The 17,814-nt window shown below is 50.0% G+C and overlaps 1 protein-coding gene across 1 annotated transcript in view; it reads left to right on the forward strand.

Moving 5' to 3' along the window:
- The window catches only part of LOC120503462 (collagen alpha-1(VII) chain-like), a 102,289-nt gene extending 86,049 nt beyond the window's left edge, over window positions 1-16,240 (forward strand). The window contains exons 75-85 of the mRNA XM_039711952.1: window positions 699-761; window positions 1,189-1,251; window positions 2,560-2,676; window positions 6,058-6,135; window positions 7,341-7,394; window positions 9,667-9,715; window positions 10,493-10,531; window positions 10,989-11,141; window positions 13,870-13,926; window positions 15,683-15,853; window positions 16,191-16,240. Of these exons, the coding sequence (XP_039567886.1) occupies window positions 699-761; window positions 1,189-1,251; window positions 2,560-2,676; window positions 6,058-6,135; window positions 7,341-7,394; window positions 9,667-9,715; window positions 10,493-10,531; window positions 10,989-11,141; window positions 13,870-13,926; window positions 15,683-15,853; window positions 16,191-16,240 (894 nt within the window). The remainder of the gene's footprint in view (window positions 1-698; window positions 762-1,188; window positions 1,252-2,559; window positions 2,677-6,057; window positions 6,136-7,340; window positions 7,395-9,666; window positions 9,716-10,492; window positions 10,532-10,988; window positions 11,142-13,869; window positions 13,927-15,682; window positions 15,854-16,190) is intronic.
- Window positions 16,241-17,814: the final 1,574 nt, after the last annotated feature.

Consider the following 17,814-nt stretch of genomic DNA (forward strand, 5'->3'; position numbering starts at 1 on the left):
CAAATTTCTGGGGGAAAATCCCTCCTGGAAGAGATATGAAGAGCAGGGAATCATGGATTGGGAAGTTTTAAGGTTTGCAGGGAACTTTGGGATAATCTAGGGTTAAAAGCTAAACCAAACCCAGCCCAAATCCCTCCTGATCCGTGGCTTAGCAACGGCCTGGGCTCAGGTCTAAATTGGTGCCGGGCTCTTATCATCAGCATTAGTTCCTTATCAGTAAACAACATCCAATGAGCCTTAATGGGCTTTTTATGGATGGATTGGGAAGCTGGATAAGAGGAATGGGAGCTGTTGGTGACAGAGGCAGTGTTGTTGTTGTTGTTATTGTGGTTATAATAATTTTTAAAATTAACATTATTTTTATTATTGCCGTTATTAACATTTGGATTCATCAGCCCCGCTCCATTTGGTAACTGAATTTTTATCCAGGGAATTCCCCACCTGCTTCCCTCCAGGTGAGCTTGGAGTTGGGATAATCGGTTTTAAGGATTCCCAATTATCTTGGTTATTATTTAAATTAGTGTTGGTTTGTTGATTTGTCTCATTCATTAATAGTTAAATTTTAGTGATCTGGAATTTCTAGGCTGAGGTGAGACTTCGTCTCTGAGTGTCATCCCTTTCCTTGCTTTTCCAGAGTTTTCCCAATGTTTTGGGGGCTCTTTGTCCTCACAGCCCCTCCACTGCTTTTCCATCCACAGGGAGAAGTTGGCAGTCCTGGAAAACCGGGAATTCCAGGGTTGAATGGACAGCGTGGGCCAAAGGTGAGGATCTGAACCATCACAGGATCATGGAATGGTTTGGGAAGGGACATTAAAGGTCATCCCACCAGAGTTTTCCCAGAAGTTTTCCCAAATCCACCTCTGGAAAATGCCCGTTTCTTCCAAAGGGCATGAACTGGGTTTTCCTGGGTCTGTTCCCATAAATCAGCACGGATTGGGTGAGGATTCTTGGATATTGGGATTGGGATCTTTACTCACCTCCTCAGCCGAGTTCATCCATCCCAATCCCGATGCTCCACAGGCTCTTTTCCATTTTAATGGGAATTTTCCCCCTCCTGGAGCACCACCCGTGCCCAGACTGAGGTGACACTCAGTAAATAACTCTAATCCAAGGAAAAACCAGTTAAATCCCAAAATCCCAGCCTTTCCAAGCCCACATTAGCCATGATTTCACCTTGGCTCCTTCCAGGGCGAACCAGGAGCCTCAGGGAGCGACGGCGCCTCGGGAATTCCTGGGGAAAAAGGAGAAAAGGTTGGTGCCGAGCCATTTCCAAGGAATAAATCCCACATCCATCAGGTGCAGTTAACAAAATTTAACAAAATTTAACAAAATTTATTTTCCACATCACTGGTGCCCTTTCCAGAGGGGAAATGTCAACTGGCTGGAACGTTAGGGTTGGGAATGCAGTCGGAAAAGGGCAGGAGAGAGAGGTCTCCTCAAATTCCCCTCTGTCCATGGATAAATGCAGTTAACAAAATTTAACAAAATTTAACAAAATTTTCCACATCACTGGTGCCCTTTCAAGAGGGGAAATGTCAACTGGCTGGAACGTTAGGGTTGGGAATGCAGTCGGAAAAGGGCAGGAGAGAGAGGTCTCCTCAAATTCCCCTCTGTCCATGGATAAAATCCCAGGACGAGCCAGTTTAGTGGGAGGAGAAGCCATCCAGAGTTATTCCAGCACCATTCCCAGGGTAAATCCCTGGGATAGAAGTGGATCAGGCTGTGGCCACCTTGGCATGGGAAATGGGAAAGGTCTCCAAGCTGATCCCAAATTGTTCTCATCTCCTTGAGGAATTCCCACCTGGATCACTCCTCGCCAGTCTTCCTCCTCAGCATTCCTTAATTTCCTGCTTTATTCCTTAAAAAAACCACTCCTAAATTTGAAAAAGATCACTCCTAAATTTGTACTCTGCCATATGGGAAAAAAAATTGGGATTTCTGCTAAAACAGTAAATTTATAAGGAAAAACAGAAAACCCAAACAAAATCTCTTGGCATTTTCCAGCCCCTCAGGCCCTTGCCGCATTCCAGTCTCCAAAGGATTTGGGATCTTAAAGGATTTTATTGATAACAAATCTGTTCCCCATTCCCTGATGGTCGAACACCTCCTGAAGTCCCTGGCTGGTGGCTTGGAGATCATTCCCAGGGAATTCTCATTCCCTTCCTCTCCTGGCCTTCTCCTCTCCTAGGATTTGTTTTCCACCACTGCTGGCTGTTGGATTTTTCCTTCTGCTGGGTTTTGTGGGAATATTTTCTGTTCTGACAGCTCTGGGAGAAAGCTCAGGGGTGAAGATGAAATTTATGGGTTTGGGATATTCCTGTTTCCTCATTTTTCCCAGGATTACAAATGAAAGGGTTGTGTTTAGGTGAGCTGGGAATTTAGGAATTCTTGGGAATAGTTGGATGGAAGACCCAAGTCACCAAGCACCTTCTGGACAAGGAAAGGTGGAGAGCAAAGCTCCCACACCAAGGAATGTGGGAGGTGTTCCCGGATTCCCAATGCCATGGAAGTGTTTGGATGAGGTTTGGCTGCCCCATCCCTAAACCCTGTGATTCCCAGGGAGCCAAGGGAGTTCCTGGACTGGGAGGATTCAAGGGACAAGCGGGATGGCCTGGGAAGCCTGGAGGGGCTGGAGCAGCTGGACCTCGAGGGCCACGCGGAGAGCCAGGCCCGCAGGTGAGCAGCGGGTCCCGAATCCCACAGGAATCCCACAGATCCTGAACCCCACAGGAATCCCATGAGAGTCTCACAGGTCCGGAATCCCACAGATCCTGAATCCCACAGGAATCCCAGAGATCCGGAATCCCAGAGGAATCCCACAGGTCCTGAATCCCAGCAGGTCCCGAATCCCACAGATCCTGAATCCCACAGGAATCCCAGCAGGTTCTGAATCCCACAGGAATCCCACAGATCCTGAATCCCACAGGAATCCCAGCAGGTTCTCAATCCCACAGGAATCCCACAGATCCTGAATCCCAGCAGGCCCTGAGTCCCACAGGAATCCCAGAGATCCTGAATCCCACAGGAATCCCAGCAGGTCCTGAATCTCACAGGAATCCCAGCAGGCTCTGAATCCCACAGGTCCCGAATACCACAGGTCCTGAATCCTACAGGAATCCCAGCAGGTCCTGAATCCCACAGATCCTGAATCCCAGCGGGCCCTGAGTCCCACAGGAATCCCAGCAGGTCCTGAATCTCACAGGAATCCCAGCAGGTCCTGAATCTCACAGGAATCCCAGCAGGTCCTGAATCCCACAGATCCTGAATCCCAAAAATGCCAGATACCAGCAGGTCCTGGATCCCACAGGAATCCCAGCAGGCCCGGAATCCCAGCCGGTTCTGAATCCCACAGGATTCAGAGATCCTGAATTCCATAGATCCTCAGTCCCACAGATCCTGAATCCCAAAAATTCTGAATACCAGCAGGTCCTGAATCCCACAGGTCCTGAATCCTACAGATCCCAAATCCCACAGGTCCCAAACCCCAGGGGTCCTGAATCCCACAGGAATCCCAGCAGGTCCTGAATCCCACAGGAATCCCACAGATCCTGAATCCCACAGATCCTGAATCCCACAGAAATCCCAGCAGCTCCTGTATCCCAGCAGTTTCTGAATCCCACAGGAATCCCAGCAGGTCCTGAATCCCACAGGATTCACAGATCCTGAATTCCACAGGTTCTCAAGCCCACAGATCCTGAATCCCACAGGAATCCCATGGAGCCTGAATCCCAGGAGGTCCCGAATCCCAGAGATCCTGAATCCCACAGGAATCCCAGCAGGTCCTGAATCCCACAGGATTCACAGATCCTGAATTCCACAGGTTCTCAAGCCCACAGATCCTGAATCCCAAAAATGCCAGATACCAGCAGGCCCTGAATCCCACAGGAATCCCATAGGTCCTGAATCCCACAGGAATCCCACAGGTCCTCAATCCCAGCAGGTACTGAATTCTACAGATCCTGAATCCCAAAAATTCTGAATCCCAAAAATTCTGAATCCCACAGGAATCCCAGGAGGTCCTGAATCCCACAGATCCTGAATCCCAAAAATTCTGAATCCCACAGGTCCCAAACCCCACAGGAATCCCAGCAGGTCCTGAATCCCACAGATCCCAAATCCCACCGGGATCCACTCCTGGACACCCCTGAAGTGTCCCCCATGTCCCCCCTCTCCCGAGCTCTCCCACATTCCCTCTTCCCACGGGATCTTCATCCACGGATTCCATCTCCCCGTTCCTTTCCCTCCGGACATTTCCCCTCCCCTTCCCTCCCCTCCTTTTCCGTCTCTTCAGGGGAAGATCTGACCTCTCCATGGAGAGATAATTCCAGGTGACCTCTCCATGGAGAGATAATTCCAGGTGACCTCTCCACGGAGAGATAATTCCAAGTGATCAGGACACCAAGTGGTTCATTATCCCGGGATCAGGATGCCGGGCCTTGGGAAGGAGCCGCCGGCTCTCAGCTCCCGTTTTTAATGAATATTTTTGCATTCCAGCCACGCTGGGCACCTTTAGAAATAGGCGGAAAAAAATCCAGGGAAATGAGATGTTAATTCCATCAATGAGCAGGATCACCCTGCCCTGGAAGTTTTCTTGAGACAGCTCTGAGAAATAAATAACTTTCCAAAGTGAAAAAAGGCTGGAAATGAAAATTCCCTCCGTGGTTTTGCTGGGGGAGTTTCAGGCTTGGATTAAAGAAACAAAAATTACCTGGAAGATCCAAGAATCAAAGAAAAGCTGGAATAAAATAACCTGGAAAACCAAATTTTATCCGTAAGCCCTGCTTGATTCCTGACAGGGACAGCAATAATTTGGATTTTGGAGGACGTCAGCTGGGACAATTCCCAATTTTCTGGGAAAATCTGAATGAGTCTGGATCTCATCACATCCAGGATCTCCAAGGTCTCCTTATCCTACAGATCTTTGTAGGAATTCTGACATGGATGGGTCACTAAAAAATCTCTATTCCACCTCATTCCAGGAGTTTTCCTGCTTTTTTCCCAAGGCGTTACCCATTGGCAACTCTTACACCACATCAGCTCCATCAGGATTAAATATCGATGGGATTTTGGCAAATTCCACGCGTGTGAAAAATAATGTTTTAATTAATTATTAAAAACTGCAACACCAATATCTGGAATGGGAAATGTTGATCAGAACAGGAGGCTGCTCCTCAGAAAGACAAAATCCATGTGATCCCATGGAATTCCCAAAAAAAAAAAAAAAGGGATTTAAGGCAAGAAGAGGGATGCAGGGCAGAAAGGATGAACAAGGAACTCAACCCACATCCAGAAATTCCCAATAATTTCTTTTTTTTGTGGCACCAGATCTCCTTAATCAACTCCTTCATCACAAAATCAACTTTAAAACAACTCCTAAATATTTCTCTTTTTTTTCCCCCAAAGACACTTGGATTTTCTCCCTGCTAATTTGCCTTTTGGAGGCTGAATTTTACCTGGAAAACACCTCTGGAAATCAGAATTTTCCTTAAAAATAAGAGCTTGAAGTCACTGAATAAAGATGCTGCAACTGTGAGATCTTTAAAAGGAATTTTGAAGGGTGGTTATAGGAGCAAGGTGGAAAAAGGTCCTTCCAGAACAATAAAATATGGATTAAATCCCTCTCCAGCCCATGGAAACAAAATTATTCTTCCTTCTCTTGCTCCCCAGGCTGTGCCTTGCCATGAAAAATAAATCAAAGGAATCACAGGAGGGAGGAGGGAGCCGAAAGTACAAGATTCCCTCATGGATATTTAAAAAGGCTGGAATTTTTGATGTTATTAGCGAGCCCAGAAAAGCCTGTCTGGGATAATAAATGGCTTTTTTTTCGGACACTGATTAAAGAGAGGCTGTGAGGTGCCACTCTTTCCTCCCACACCGCTCCTGGGCTTCTCCTGGAATTAAAGGAGAAGCTCCTGGAATGGCTCGTGGGGTTGGGAGAGAGGGGAAGGAATTCCAGAGCAGATTCCCATCCGAGGTTGGGGTTTTTTGGGGGGAAAACACCACAGAAATGTGGGATATCTCTGGAAGTGCTGACAGAACTCTCCTTTTCCTCCCCAGGGTCCGCCAGGGAAAAGAGGGAGATCCCAGCTCTGCCTCCAGGGACCCCCGGGCATGGATGGGCCAAAGGGAGAGGTGGTCAGTATGGGAACGATCCAGCGGGGATCCCAAAATTCCAAACTGGGGTTGGGTGAACCTTGGACCTTCCAGGTCTCATTTCTCAGCTCTCCAGATTTTCCAACGAGAGCAGAGCCGTTGGAATCCCAAATTCCAGGTGCTGGGCACGGGCAGCGCTGACCAAATTCCTGCCTGGAGGTGTCTCCAGCTGGGGGGGGGAGATTCCTTTGGGAAAATAAAACTTTGGATCAGCACAGCCCCGAGGCAGAGCAGGAATGAACCATAATCAGCGCGGGGTAATTAATGCACAATTAGCGCTCAGCAGAGAGCTCCAACAAGAGCTTTGGATCCCAACCCCAAACCTGTTTGGGGTCAGTCCCTGCAAATCCCGGTGTCCCAAGGGATTTCAGGGTCAGGAGCGGCACTGCTTTGACTCCATGTGCTGCTGGTGGAAAATGTGATTTGTCCTGGCGCTGGAAGTGAGCGTGGATTGAGAAAAATGATCCTCCCGGCTTTAATTGGGATCATCCTTCTTGTGCTCCCTGTCCTTTAATATTTTGAAGTACCCTTAATCCACAAATCCAGTTTCCAGCAGTTCCGAGTGGGAAATTCATCAGGGCGTTTTTATCCCTTGTTGACAAAGCTCAACATCTCCTGGTTTTTCCATCTTTCCAGCGCTGGAATTGCAGCTCCAGTTTCAAATCTTCTGCTTGAGCTGATTCCCAAAGGTTCTGTGCAGGCCAGACCCTCTCCATGCATCCAGCTGGAAAACAAACCTGACTGGATCCATGGATTTCATCTCCTGGTTCTTTTCCCTCCGGAGATTTTCCATCCCCTTTCCTCCTTTTCTTCCCTGTCTCTTCAGGGGAAGATTTGACCTCTCCATGGAGAGATAATTGCAAGTGATCAGGACATCCAGTGGTTAATTATCCCAGGATCAGGATGCCGAGGCTTGGGAATGGTGGCTCTCAGCTCCCGTTTTTAATGAATATTGTTGCGATGGAGCAGAGCTCCCAAAAAATCTGGGATGATCTGATGGACGCATGGATGAGGCCGTGCCTGTCAGCCCACTGAGCCACTCGCAGATATCCCTAAAATTTATAGGAAAACACGTGAGGCTTTTTCCCCATCTCCCTTCCGAGCCATCATCCCTAAGGAGCACTTATCCCCGGAGCATTTCGTGGACAATCTCCGGAGATGTGTAATGATCCAAGTGTTTCTAACAGGGGGAAAATGGCCCCGCCGGGCAGAAAGGAGCCAAGGGAGATCCGGGCCTTTCCGTGAGTGCTTTCTGCCAAAATTGTTTCCCATTTCGGGGGGAAAATGGAGAAAATCGGCCAAAGCGTCCCTAAGAGGCCGAGGGGAGGAGGGAAATGCTGGGATTTGCTCCGAGAATATCTGGGAAATGAGGCTGTTGGTGTTAGCCAGGGACGGCAGAGCTGGGCTCTGCAAAGCCAAGCTTAAAGCGCCAGGAAGATATTCCCTCCCCCATCTTTGCCACGATTCCCGACTCCTGATTGTCCGACAGGATCGGAGCTCCAGGGCTGGTCCAAGGCAAAGGAAAAGCAGGAGAGGGAAACGTGCCCCGTTTCCAAAGCCTTTAGGGAAAAGCTGCTGCCCCGGGCTTCCAAATCCCGAGGAAGAAGGAGGGGTTGAGCCACACGGATCAGGACAGAATTCCTGCTGCACCTCCCTCCACATCCCTTCATCCCGGATTTTTGCGCCACTTGACTGACACAAGGCAATATTTCCATTTTCCCAGGGTGTGGATTAATTTTCCAAGCAGGATTAATTTTAGCATGGGAATTGTGGGAAAGGATTTCCTAAATTTGGGCTGCTGAAAGTTCCAGCTCCCTACATGGGAAAATGCCCCAAAATTTAGAATCCCAAGAAAGATAAGAGGTGATGACCCCAGGAAGTCCAGTAGGACATCGACCATCCCACAGGGAAGATTCCCAATGGGATCAGTGGCTGTTGGCTGTCCCAGGGATGAAGGATGGGCTCCAAATCCATGAGACTGGAGGTCTCATTCCATGGGGAATGGCTGGGAAAGAGGCAGAGAAAGCAGGAGGAGGTGCAGCTCCAAATGATCAAGTGTGGTTCCACAGCCCATTCCCAAGGGGCAATCCTGGAGGATAATTTGGATTCAGGTGGTTCCATGGCTTTTCAGAGCTCAGGGAAGTTTGGGAGGTCGTGGCTTTGGGGACAATGCCAGGAGGGTGGGGACACTCCCTGGAAAGCCAGCCCAGGTTTGACATGGGTTGGTGGGCGACAAGGATTTTTGAAGACCCTTCCAGTTTGGGACATGGAATGATTTGGGATGGAAGAAGCCTTGAAAATCATCCAATTCCAAGGCAGGGATTCCAAAAGAGAGCTGGATTTGATCATCTTTATTGATCCCTTCCAATTTAAGACATGGAATGGGTTGGGATGGAAGGGACCTTAAAAGTCATCCACTCCTTGGAAAGCCCAGGTTTGAGGTGAGACATGGGTTGGGATCCCATTCCTCGTGGCCAGAGGAGCTGGCTGCAGGAAAACCAGGAATTTCCAGAGGGAATAAGGTGCAAATCTCAAACTGAGCTCCCCGTGACCCCAAATCTCTGCTCTTGTTACACCCCAAATGAGGTGGCTCCACCTCGGTGGGACAATGCCAGCAGGGTGGGGACACTCCTTGGAAAGCCCAGGTTTGAGGTGAGACATGGGTCGGGATCCCATTCCTCATGGCCAGGGGAGCTGGCTGCAGGAAAACCAGGAATTTCCAGAGGGAATAAGGTGCAAATCTCAAACTGAGCTCCCCGTGACCCCAAATCTCTGCTCTTGTTACACCCCAAACGAGGTGGCTCCACCTCGGTGGGACAATGCCAGCAGGGTGGGGACACTCCTTGGGAAGCCCAGGTTTGAGGTGTGTCATGGGTCGGGATCCCATTCCTCATGGCCAGGGGAGCTGGCTGCAGGAAAACCAGGAATTTCCAAAGGGAATGGACCACAAATCTTGAGCAGAGCTCAAATCTCCAATCGCATTGCACCCCAAACGAGGTGGCTCCACCTCGGTGGGACAATGCCAGCAGGGTGGGGACACTCCTTGGAAAGCCCGCCAAGGGTTGAGGTGTGACATGGGTTGGGATCCCATTCCTCGTGGCCAGAGGAGCTGGCTGCAGGAAAACCAGGAATTTCCAGAGGGAATAAGGTGCAAATCTCAAACCGAGCTCCCCGTGACCCCAAATCTCTGCCCTTGTTACACCCCAAACGAGGCGGCTCCACCTCGGTGGGACAATGCCAGCAGGGGGGGGACACTCCTTGGAAAGCCCGCCCAGGTTTGAGGTGAGACATGGGTTGGGATCCCATTCCTCGTGGCCAGAGGAGCTGGCTGCAAGAAAACCAGGAATTTCCAGAGGGAATGAGGTGCAAATCTCAAACCGAGCTCCCCGTGACCCCAAATCTCCGCTCTTGTTACACCCCAAACAAGGCGGCTCCACCTCGGTGGGACAAGCAGGGAGATGGTGCTGGGGCTGGAATTCATCCCTAAATTCTGTTTTTCCCACTCTGGCGCAGGAGGAAGAGGTGAAGGAAGTGCTGAGGAGCGAAATGAGAGAGATTTGTGGTGAGTTGGCCCCGTGGTGACCCTGCCAGCAGCTAAATTGGAGCCATTTCCGTGCCAGCACACATCCAAATGTCACCGTCTGCAGCAGGCGGAGCTGGGGCCCCTCTCCAGGAGTGTGGAATTCCAGGCCCTGCAGATTCCTGACCTCCTGAAACTCTCCGTTTTTATCCCGTAACCCCCTCCCCTCTCTTCCCATTTGGTTTTGTCAGAAAATCTTTCCCCCATTTCCTCATGGATTGGGAAGGTGCTGGGTCACTTGGAGGTCACTGAACCTTCTAATTCCCAGTTTTTTGTGGCATTCCTTGGCACACAGAATACTCTGCTCCCACAGGGAATAACTGCCACCAGCACCACAAAAAAAAAAAAAATCCCCAAAACACCAAACAAACAAACAAAAAAACACCAAAAACCCCCAAACCTTAAAAAAAACCAAAAAACCACACCCAAAAAACCCCCCAAAACCACCAAATCTGGGGATGGTTTTATCCCAGAACCCCAACACTGAAATTTTTGTGGTCCTGCTTTCCTTGCCCTGAAGAAATCCATTTATTTGAGATCCAGCAGAATATTCCTGCCCCGTTCCCAGGGCTTTCCCTATGGATAAGGAAGATTTTTAGGTTCAGCACCACTGGAGTTTTTAGGAAGCATTTGGATCCTTGAAAATGGGGGGAAAGGAATGAAAAATAACCCATAAAAATAATTATTTCCTTGGAAAATCTTATTTATGTTGGGGAAAAAAATAGCAAACAAACTCTTCCCTGTCTCTTCTGCCTGCAGGTTGTGGAGGTGAGCTGGGAAGGATGTCCATGGAAAAGGGTAAGGCTGGGAATTCTTGCAAGAAAAGATCTCCTTGCACCAAACCAGCCCGAAACTGCAAGTGAGAAGTTGTTTTTAGGAATAAATGGGGTTTTTTTCTGGGATTCAGTGCAGAAAATGTGGGATCACCAACAGCTTTTGGATCCTGGTTTGAGGGGGATGGGTCTTCCTGAGAGGAATCTGAGGGATCAGAGGGACACCTGGAAGTGCCCTGTTTTCATCCTCTCCTCCAGGACATGATCAAATCCCTTCCAGACTCCCAGTTTTTAAAGCTGAGCCCACAGAAATCCCAATCCCTGCCCACAAAATTCCGGGATTGCTCCACCATCCCAAACCATTCCCCAGGATGAGCTCCAGGGCTCATGGAATCCTCAAATCCAGGTGTTCACGGAGCCTGGAGAGCTAATCTGCCCACCCCAAAGCATTGGGTTCATCCTCAGTGACCCTCAATCCACAGGTCTGGAGGTGGCTGAAGTCCACAGGCGGCTCCATGGGTATTCCCAGCCTCGGGAATACGCCGGGAATGGTGGAAATTGGGAAGGAAAGCTTGGCACAGCTCACGGCAAGACCACGGTGAAGCCCTTCACGGAGCCACCTCCACTCCTCGCAGGTGAGTTCAGCCTCTTCCTTCCCACCTTTCCAACCACGGAATTCTCTGGAGCGTCCCGTGGTAAATCCTCTTCCCTGGAATTGGGCAGGGATGGGATTCCCAGTGAGACTCCCACGGTCTTGGAGATGACACAAGCCCTGGAAGGTGAGGAAAACCCAAAAATTCATGGGATCAGTGGCGATCCCAACCTTCCAAAGGGTTCCTTTTCAAAAGCTGGGAGGACACAGCCATTTCCAGGCTGATTTTGTCCCACTTTTCCCACCACATCCTTGGCAAGTTCCAGCAAATCTTCCAACCAGGCAGAAATGGCATCTCTGAGACCAAACCTCCCAAATTTCTGTCCAGGGCCTCGTGAACGTTGTAATAAAGGATAAAACCACGGCTTAAAAACACGGAAAAACATGTTTTCCATGAGTTTTCCTCAAGGAAAAACAACTGGAGCTGTTCCTGTTAGTGTTTTCCAAGAGGGAAAGGCCTTGGGAGAGCCAGATCTGCCCTAGAGCAGGACAAGAGCCACCCATGGACCTCCTGATCTCCTCACCGGGGCTTGGATTTCCACCTGGATTGGTGGGAGAGAGGGAAAGCAGGATGGGGGAAATTGAGGGATTGTGGAGTAATTTGTGGCAGGATTCCTTCTACTTGGAGCTCAAAATCCAAACTTCAGGACAGGATTAAAAAGGAGGGAGAGTCTGGGATAATTTCTTGTAATTCAGGAAATAAAGATGCTCAGATTTTGTCGCCAGGAGGAAGAGGAGGAGGAGGGTTGGGTACAGACGGAGAAATCATTCAAAATTAATTAAAAATCCCGTTGCACTCAGCGAGACACCCCAGAGTTGTCACCTTCACACCCCAAAATCAGCTGCAGTGTTGTCCTACAGGTGTGGGGGTTTGTTATGGGATGCAAATGTGATGTTCTTGGGGAATTTCTTCCAAATTAGGGGGGTGGAGCAGTGGAATGCTTTTCCAGCCTGGGGCATTTGGGGTTTAATTAAACTTGATCAAACACTGTCGTTAAATCCTCTTGGTCACCCCAAAAATATCCTCTAGGGGAGGTCTCACTGCTCCAAATTCCAGTCTAAGACGGAGTTGGACTCCGTGCGCCTTCTAATTTGGGACATGGAATGGTTTGGGATGGAAAGGACCTTAAAAAAATCATCCAATTCCAGGCCAGGGAGTCCAAGAGAAATCTGGATTCCAGGATTTTTACAGACCCTTCAAATTTAGGACATGGAATGGTTTGGAATGGCCTTAAAAACATCCCAATTCCAGGCCAAGGAGTCCAAGAGAGATTTGGATTCCAGGATTTTTACAGGCCTCTGTCCAGTTTGGAGCATGGAATGGTTTGGAATGGCTTTAAAATCATCCAATTCCAGGCCAAGGGGTCCAAGAGAGATTTGGATTCCAGGATTTTTACAGGCCTCTGTCCAGTTTGGAGCATGGAATGGTTTGGAATGGCCTTAAAAATCATCCAATTCCAGGCCAAGGAGTCCAAGAGAGATTTGGATTCCAGGGTTTTTACAGGCCTCTGTCCAGTTTGGAGCATGGAATGGTTTGGAATGGCCTTAAAAATCATCCAATTCCAGGCCAAGGAGTCCAAGAGAGATTTGGATTCCAGGGTTTTTACAGGCCTCTGTCCAGTTTGGGACATGGAATGGTTTGGGATGGAAGGGGCCCTAAAAATCATCCAATTCCAAAGCAGGGATTGCAACAGAAAGTTGGACTCGGTGATCTTTATTGATCCCTTCCAATCTGAGACGTGGAATGGTTTGGGATGGAAGTGCCTTAAAAATCACCCAATTCCAGGCCAAGGAGTCCAAGAGAAATCTGGATTCCAGGGTTTTTACAGACCCTTCAAATTTAGGACATGGAATGGTTTGGAATGGCCTTGAAAATCATTCAATTCCAGGCCAAGGGGTCCAAGAGAGATTTGGATTCCAGGGTTTTTACAGCCCCCTTTCCAACCTGAGGCATGGAACAGTTTGGGTTGGAAGAGTCCTTAAGGATCATCCAATTCCAAGCTCATATCCTACGATTCCATGATTCCCCAGGACGGAGAGCTTTGGGAAGAGCTTTGGGAAGGGTTTTAAGTCAAACCCATGGATGGAATGAACACATCCCAAAAAATCCAGCCAAGCCTGGCACCAAACCCCAGCAAGGCCCGCTCCCCTCCCGCCCCACTCCGGGCGCTCTCCCGACGTCTGCGCCGGACGTCAAAGTCTCCCATCGGGACCTAAACTCGATTTAAACCACGGCAGCGCTGGGGATCAGATGGATGGGACATTCCAGGTGTTATCAAATCACGGCAGCAGCCAACAATCCCATTAAACGCCGGGGCTGAGGCAGGAGGGCTCATAAATCCCTCTGCTAAGTGACGAGCGCGGAGCGGCTCCAAATGTTAACCGGATTCTGCAGCCGGAGCGTTATTGCCGCCAGATTCCAATCGCTCCCGGCTTTTCCGAGCCTCCCGAACTCCAGCCTGACATTTATCTCCGGCAAACAACCACCAACACTTCCATTTTCTCTGACGAACGCCCAACCTTTCCCACGGAGTTGTTTAACACCATTAAGGGTTTTATTGCCGCCGGTTCCTCGCTGCCCGTGGCCGGTTGCTCCGTGACATTTATGAGGAGAACTCGTTAGGCTCCAAGGATCTTTATTTAAATGAGGGATAATTTGTTTGCACGCCCTCATTCCGTGTGATTTCCCTGGGTTTTTTTTCCCCCCCAAGCTCCGGCGCGGCAGACGGCGGGAGCCTCTCAGGGAGAAGCCGGCGGCCAATTACCAGGTGAAAAGCTGGGAATTAAGTGGCATTTTGGGAAGTCACTTCCCAGGTGGATTGGCCTTGGGATCAAGGGATGTGGCACTGAAGGAGTTACACGAGGTTAAACCTCGCTTTGGGCTCGGCTTAAAGCAGCTGGGTTTGCCCCGGGGGTGCTGAGCTGGTGGTGAAGGAACTGGAGGGGGTTTTGATCCAGAGAAACACACTGGGAGGATCCTCCTGGAATTCCCTGAGTGCAAACATTCCTGGGAAAATATCCCACCCGGAATCCAGGGTTTAACCATCCCTTTGGAAAGGTCAGGGGCCTCCATGGTGGGAACCACAGGGATGGAGCAACATGGAGCTCATCCCACTCTGGGAATCCAGTGTGGGATGTGCCCTTTGTCCACTCTGGGAATCCAGTGCTGGATTTGCCCACTCTGGGAATCCACTCTAATTCCCTCCTTTGTTTAATATGGGAATCCATTCCTGGATTTTCCCATTGTCCCCTCTGGGAATCCAGTGCTGGATTTGTCCACTCTGGGAATCCACTCTAATTCCTTCCTTTGTTTAATATGGGAATCCATTCCTGGATGTCCCCATTTTTCCACTTTGGGAATCCAGTGCTGGATTCCCCCCTTTGTCCACTCTGGGAATCCACTCCTGGATGTCCCCATTTTTCCACTTTGTGAATCCAGTGCTGGATTCCCCCCTTTGCCCACTCTGGGAATCCAGTGCTGGATATCCCCATTTTTCCACTGTGGGAATCCAGTGCTGGATTTGTCCACTCTGGGAATCCACTCTAATTCCCTCTTTTGTTTAATATGGGAATCCAGTGCTGGATTTTCCCATTGTCCACTCTGGAAATCCACTCTAATTCCCTCCTTTAATATGGGAATCCACTCCTGGATTTTCCCATTTTTCCACTTTGGGAATCCGGTGCTGGATTCCCCCCTTTGCCCACTCTGGGATCCACCCCACGGGTGGGTGTGGGGTGTTTTCCAGAGCACATCCAATCCATGGATTGTTATGGGGATGTTTCCCAAAGTGTGGCCTTTTCCCACCTGGATCCAGCCCCTGGATGCTTGTGGGGTGTTTTCCAGAATGGATCCAACCCCTGGGGGGTGTGAGGGTGTTTTCCCACCCGGATCCAACCCATGGGAATTGTGGGGTGTTTTCCTACCCCAATCCAACCCATGGGAATTGTGGGGTGCTTTTCCACCCGGATCCAACCCCTGGGAATTCTGAGGTGCTTTCCCACCCATGGGAATTGTGGGGTGTTTTCCCACTGGGATCCAACCCATGGGAATTGTGGAGTGTTTTCCCACTGGGATCCAACCTATGGGAATTGTGGGGTGTTTTCCTACCCCAATCCAACCCATGGGAATCGTGGGGTGGTTTCCCTCCCATGGGAATCGTGGGGTGGTTTCCCTCCCATGGGAATCGTGGGGTGTTTTCCCAGCCCTGGGAATCGTGGGGTGTTTTTCCACCGCTGGGAATCGTGGGGTGTTTTCCTACCCATGGGAATCGTGGGGTGTTTTCCCACCCCTGGGAATTGTGGGGTGTTTTCCCACCCCTGGGAATTGTGGGGTGTTTTCCCATCCGGATCCAACCCATGGGAATTGTGGGGTGTTTTTCCACCCCTGGGAATCGTGGGGTGTTTTCCCACCCCTGGGAATCGTGGGGTGTTTTCCCTCCCATGGGAATTGTGGGGTGTTTTCCCACCCATGGGAATCGTGGCGTGTTTTCCCACCCCTGGGAATCGTGGGGTGTTTCCCTGCAGCCCGCTGCCTGCAGCCCATGGACGAGGGCTCCTGCCAGCGCCATTCCCTGCTCTGGTACTTCCACGGCCCCTCCAACTCCTGCCGGCCCTTCCTGTTCGGGGGCTGCCGAGGGAACAGCAACCGCTTCCCATCCCGGCGGGAATGCCAGCGCCGCTGCCGGAGCTCCCCAGGTGAGGCTGGACCCTCCACATTCCCTCTTCCTCCAGCCAGGAGCAGGAAAGCCCATCCAGGATTTGCCCACTGCCGCTTCCTTGAGGTGGAAGTGCCAGGAAGTTGCAGGGTTTTCTTCCCGCCCCATTCCCAGATCATTCCAGATCATTCCAGGAGCTCCTGGACATCTCCCCTGGGCTAATTCCATGCGTGGGGTGGGCATGGATTTGTGCATGGATCCACCTGGACACCAGGTCCTGGTGTTTTGGATGTCTTTTGTGCTTTCCAAGGGCTGACATTTTGCAGGAATTTGGGGATTTTGTGCCCTCAAAACCCTGGAATGTTCCATCCAAGCAGACTCCGGCATCTCCAGGCAGATCCTGAAGTCCAGTCTAGACCTGGATTAACATCCCAGGGTTGGGATCTCACCTCATCCAGGGGTTCAGTGGGAAAATCTCCTGGAAGCACAGCTTGGCTTCCGCTGCCGGATCCAGGGGTTTGGGGCTGGTTTGTGTGGATTTTCCCTCATCTCCAGGTGATCCCAGGGAAAACGGGGCCTGGCAGGAATGCAAACCCTGCCCCAAGCAGGGCAGGAGCTGTGACTGATCCCAGCTTCCCAAGGAAAATATTCCTCTCTCGGAATTCCCTCTGCCTGGAGACCTTTGGAAAAAAAAATCCATGAATTCTCCACAATCCATTAAAAAAAAAATTTTATGTTGAGGTTCTTTTGCTCTGGGTTTGAGGGAAACTTAAAAAAGGGAGAGGAAATTCTATGTTGAGGTTCTTCTGCTCTGGGTTTGAGGGAAACTTAAAAAAGGGAGAGGAATTAAAGGCTCGGATCCATAATTTTGGGAATCACTCCAAGGGCTTGAAATCCAGGCCCAGCAGCACCAGGAAATGAGTGAAGCTCCTCCTGCCCAATTTTTTTCCAGGGAATTTGCTTTAGGAGCCACTGGGAACTTCACAAAGCAGCTGAAGGTACCTCCAGCGCATTTTGTGGGAAGAAACAACCACTGGGAATGGGATTAATCCCAATCCAAGACAGATCCCTGAGTCCTCCCTGTGCCCGTTTTCCCTGACTGATCCCAACCAGAGCCAGGATCGGGATATTTGCTTTTTGTGGATGTGGGATGGGACAATCCCGTGGTGTCAGGGACCTCCTGAGCCGCTGCGAGCTTGGGAATTCCAAGAGGGAGCCCAAACTGCAGCCAACATTCCCATTGTTTCCTCTTCCCTCTTTTTCCCAAACCAGGCAGAGGGATTTGAGCAGCTCCAAGTGCTTCATTTAAATCCAACGGGATTGGGAGGAGTGACTCCGACACTTCCGGGATGGACAAGGAAAACAAACACCAAAACGTTGGGAAAAATATTGGAAAACTGGAATTATGGACGTTATGGGATGAGGAGAGGGAAGCCTCTGGATGTTCAGGAAAAGGAGGATGGGAAGGGCAGAATTCCTGGGCCAAACCAGGTGGCACAAATTCCCGAGGTTTATTTTTGTAAAATAAAAGTGTCTCAATGCTGTGGAATTCTGGATCACTCGCCTGGAAGAGGGAAACCTTGGGAATGGCAGAGAAAGGTGGGAATATCTACTTTTTCCAGGTGGATCAGGTGGATCCCCATCCCTTTTGGCCTGGCCCTAAATTCCCTGGGGCCTTCAGGAATTCCCACCCTCTCCTCCACCTGGGAATTCCGGAAAAGGAGCTATCCCAAAATCTCCAAGAAAAAAATCGGGATCCAAACCAGGTTTCTCCCACAAAAATGCCACTTCCAATTCCTCGAGGAGCTTGGAGCTGCAACTTGTGGAAATCCAAGAAGAGGTGTGGAAATCCAGTAGGAATTATTCCAAATCCCGGGATTTTGGTCCCATGGAGACACAGACACAGCTGAGGGGGGTCCTGCTCCATGGGACAATCCTGGGAAAAGTTACAGGATTTCCAGAGGGAAAACAGGGATTTATTAAAAGTTTTCCATGTGATTT

This window comes from Passer montanus, unplaced genomic scaffold, assembly GCF_014805655.1.
Source record: "Passer montanus isolate IOZ18808 unplaced genomic scaffold, ASM1480565v1 scaffold259, whole genome shotgun sequence".
NCBI classification, from domain to species: Eukaryota; Metazoa; Chordata; class Aves; order Passeriformes; family Passeridae; genus Passer; species Passer montanus.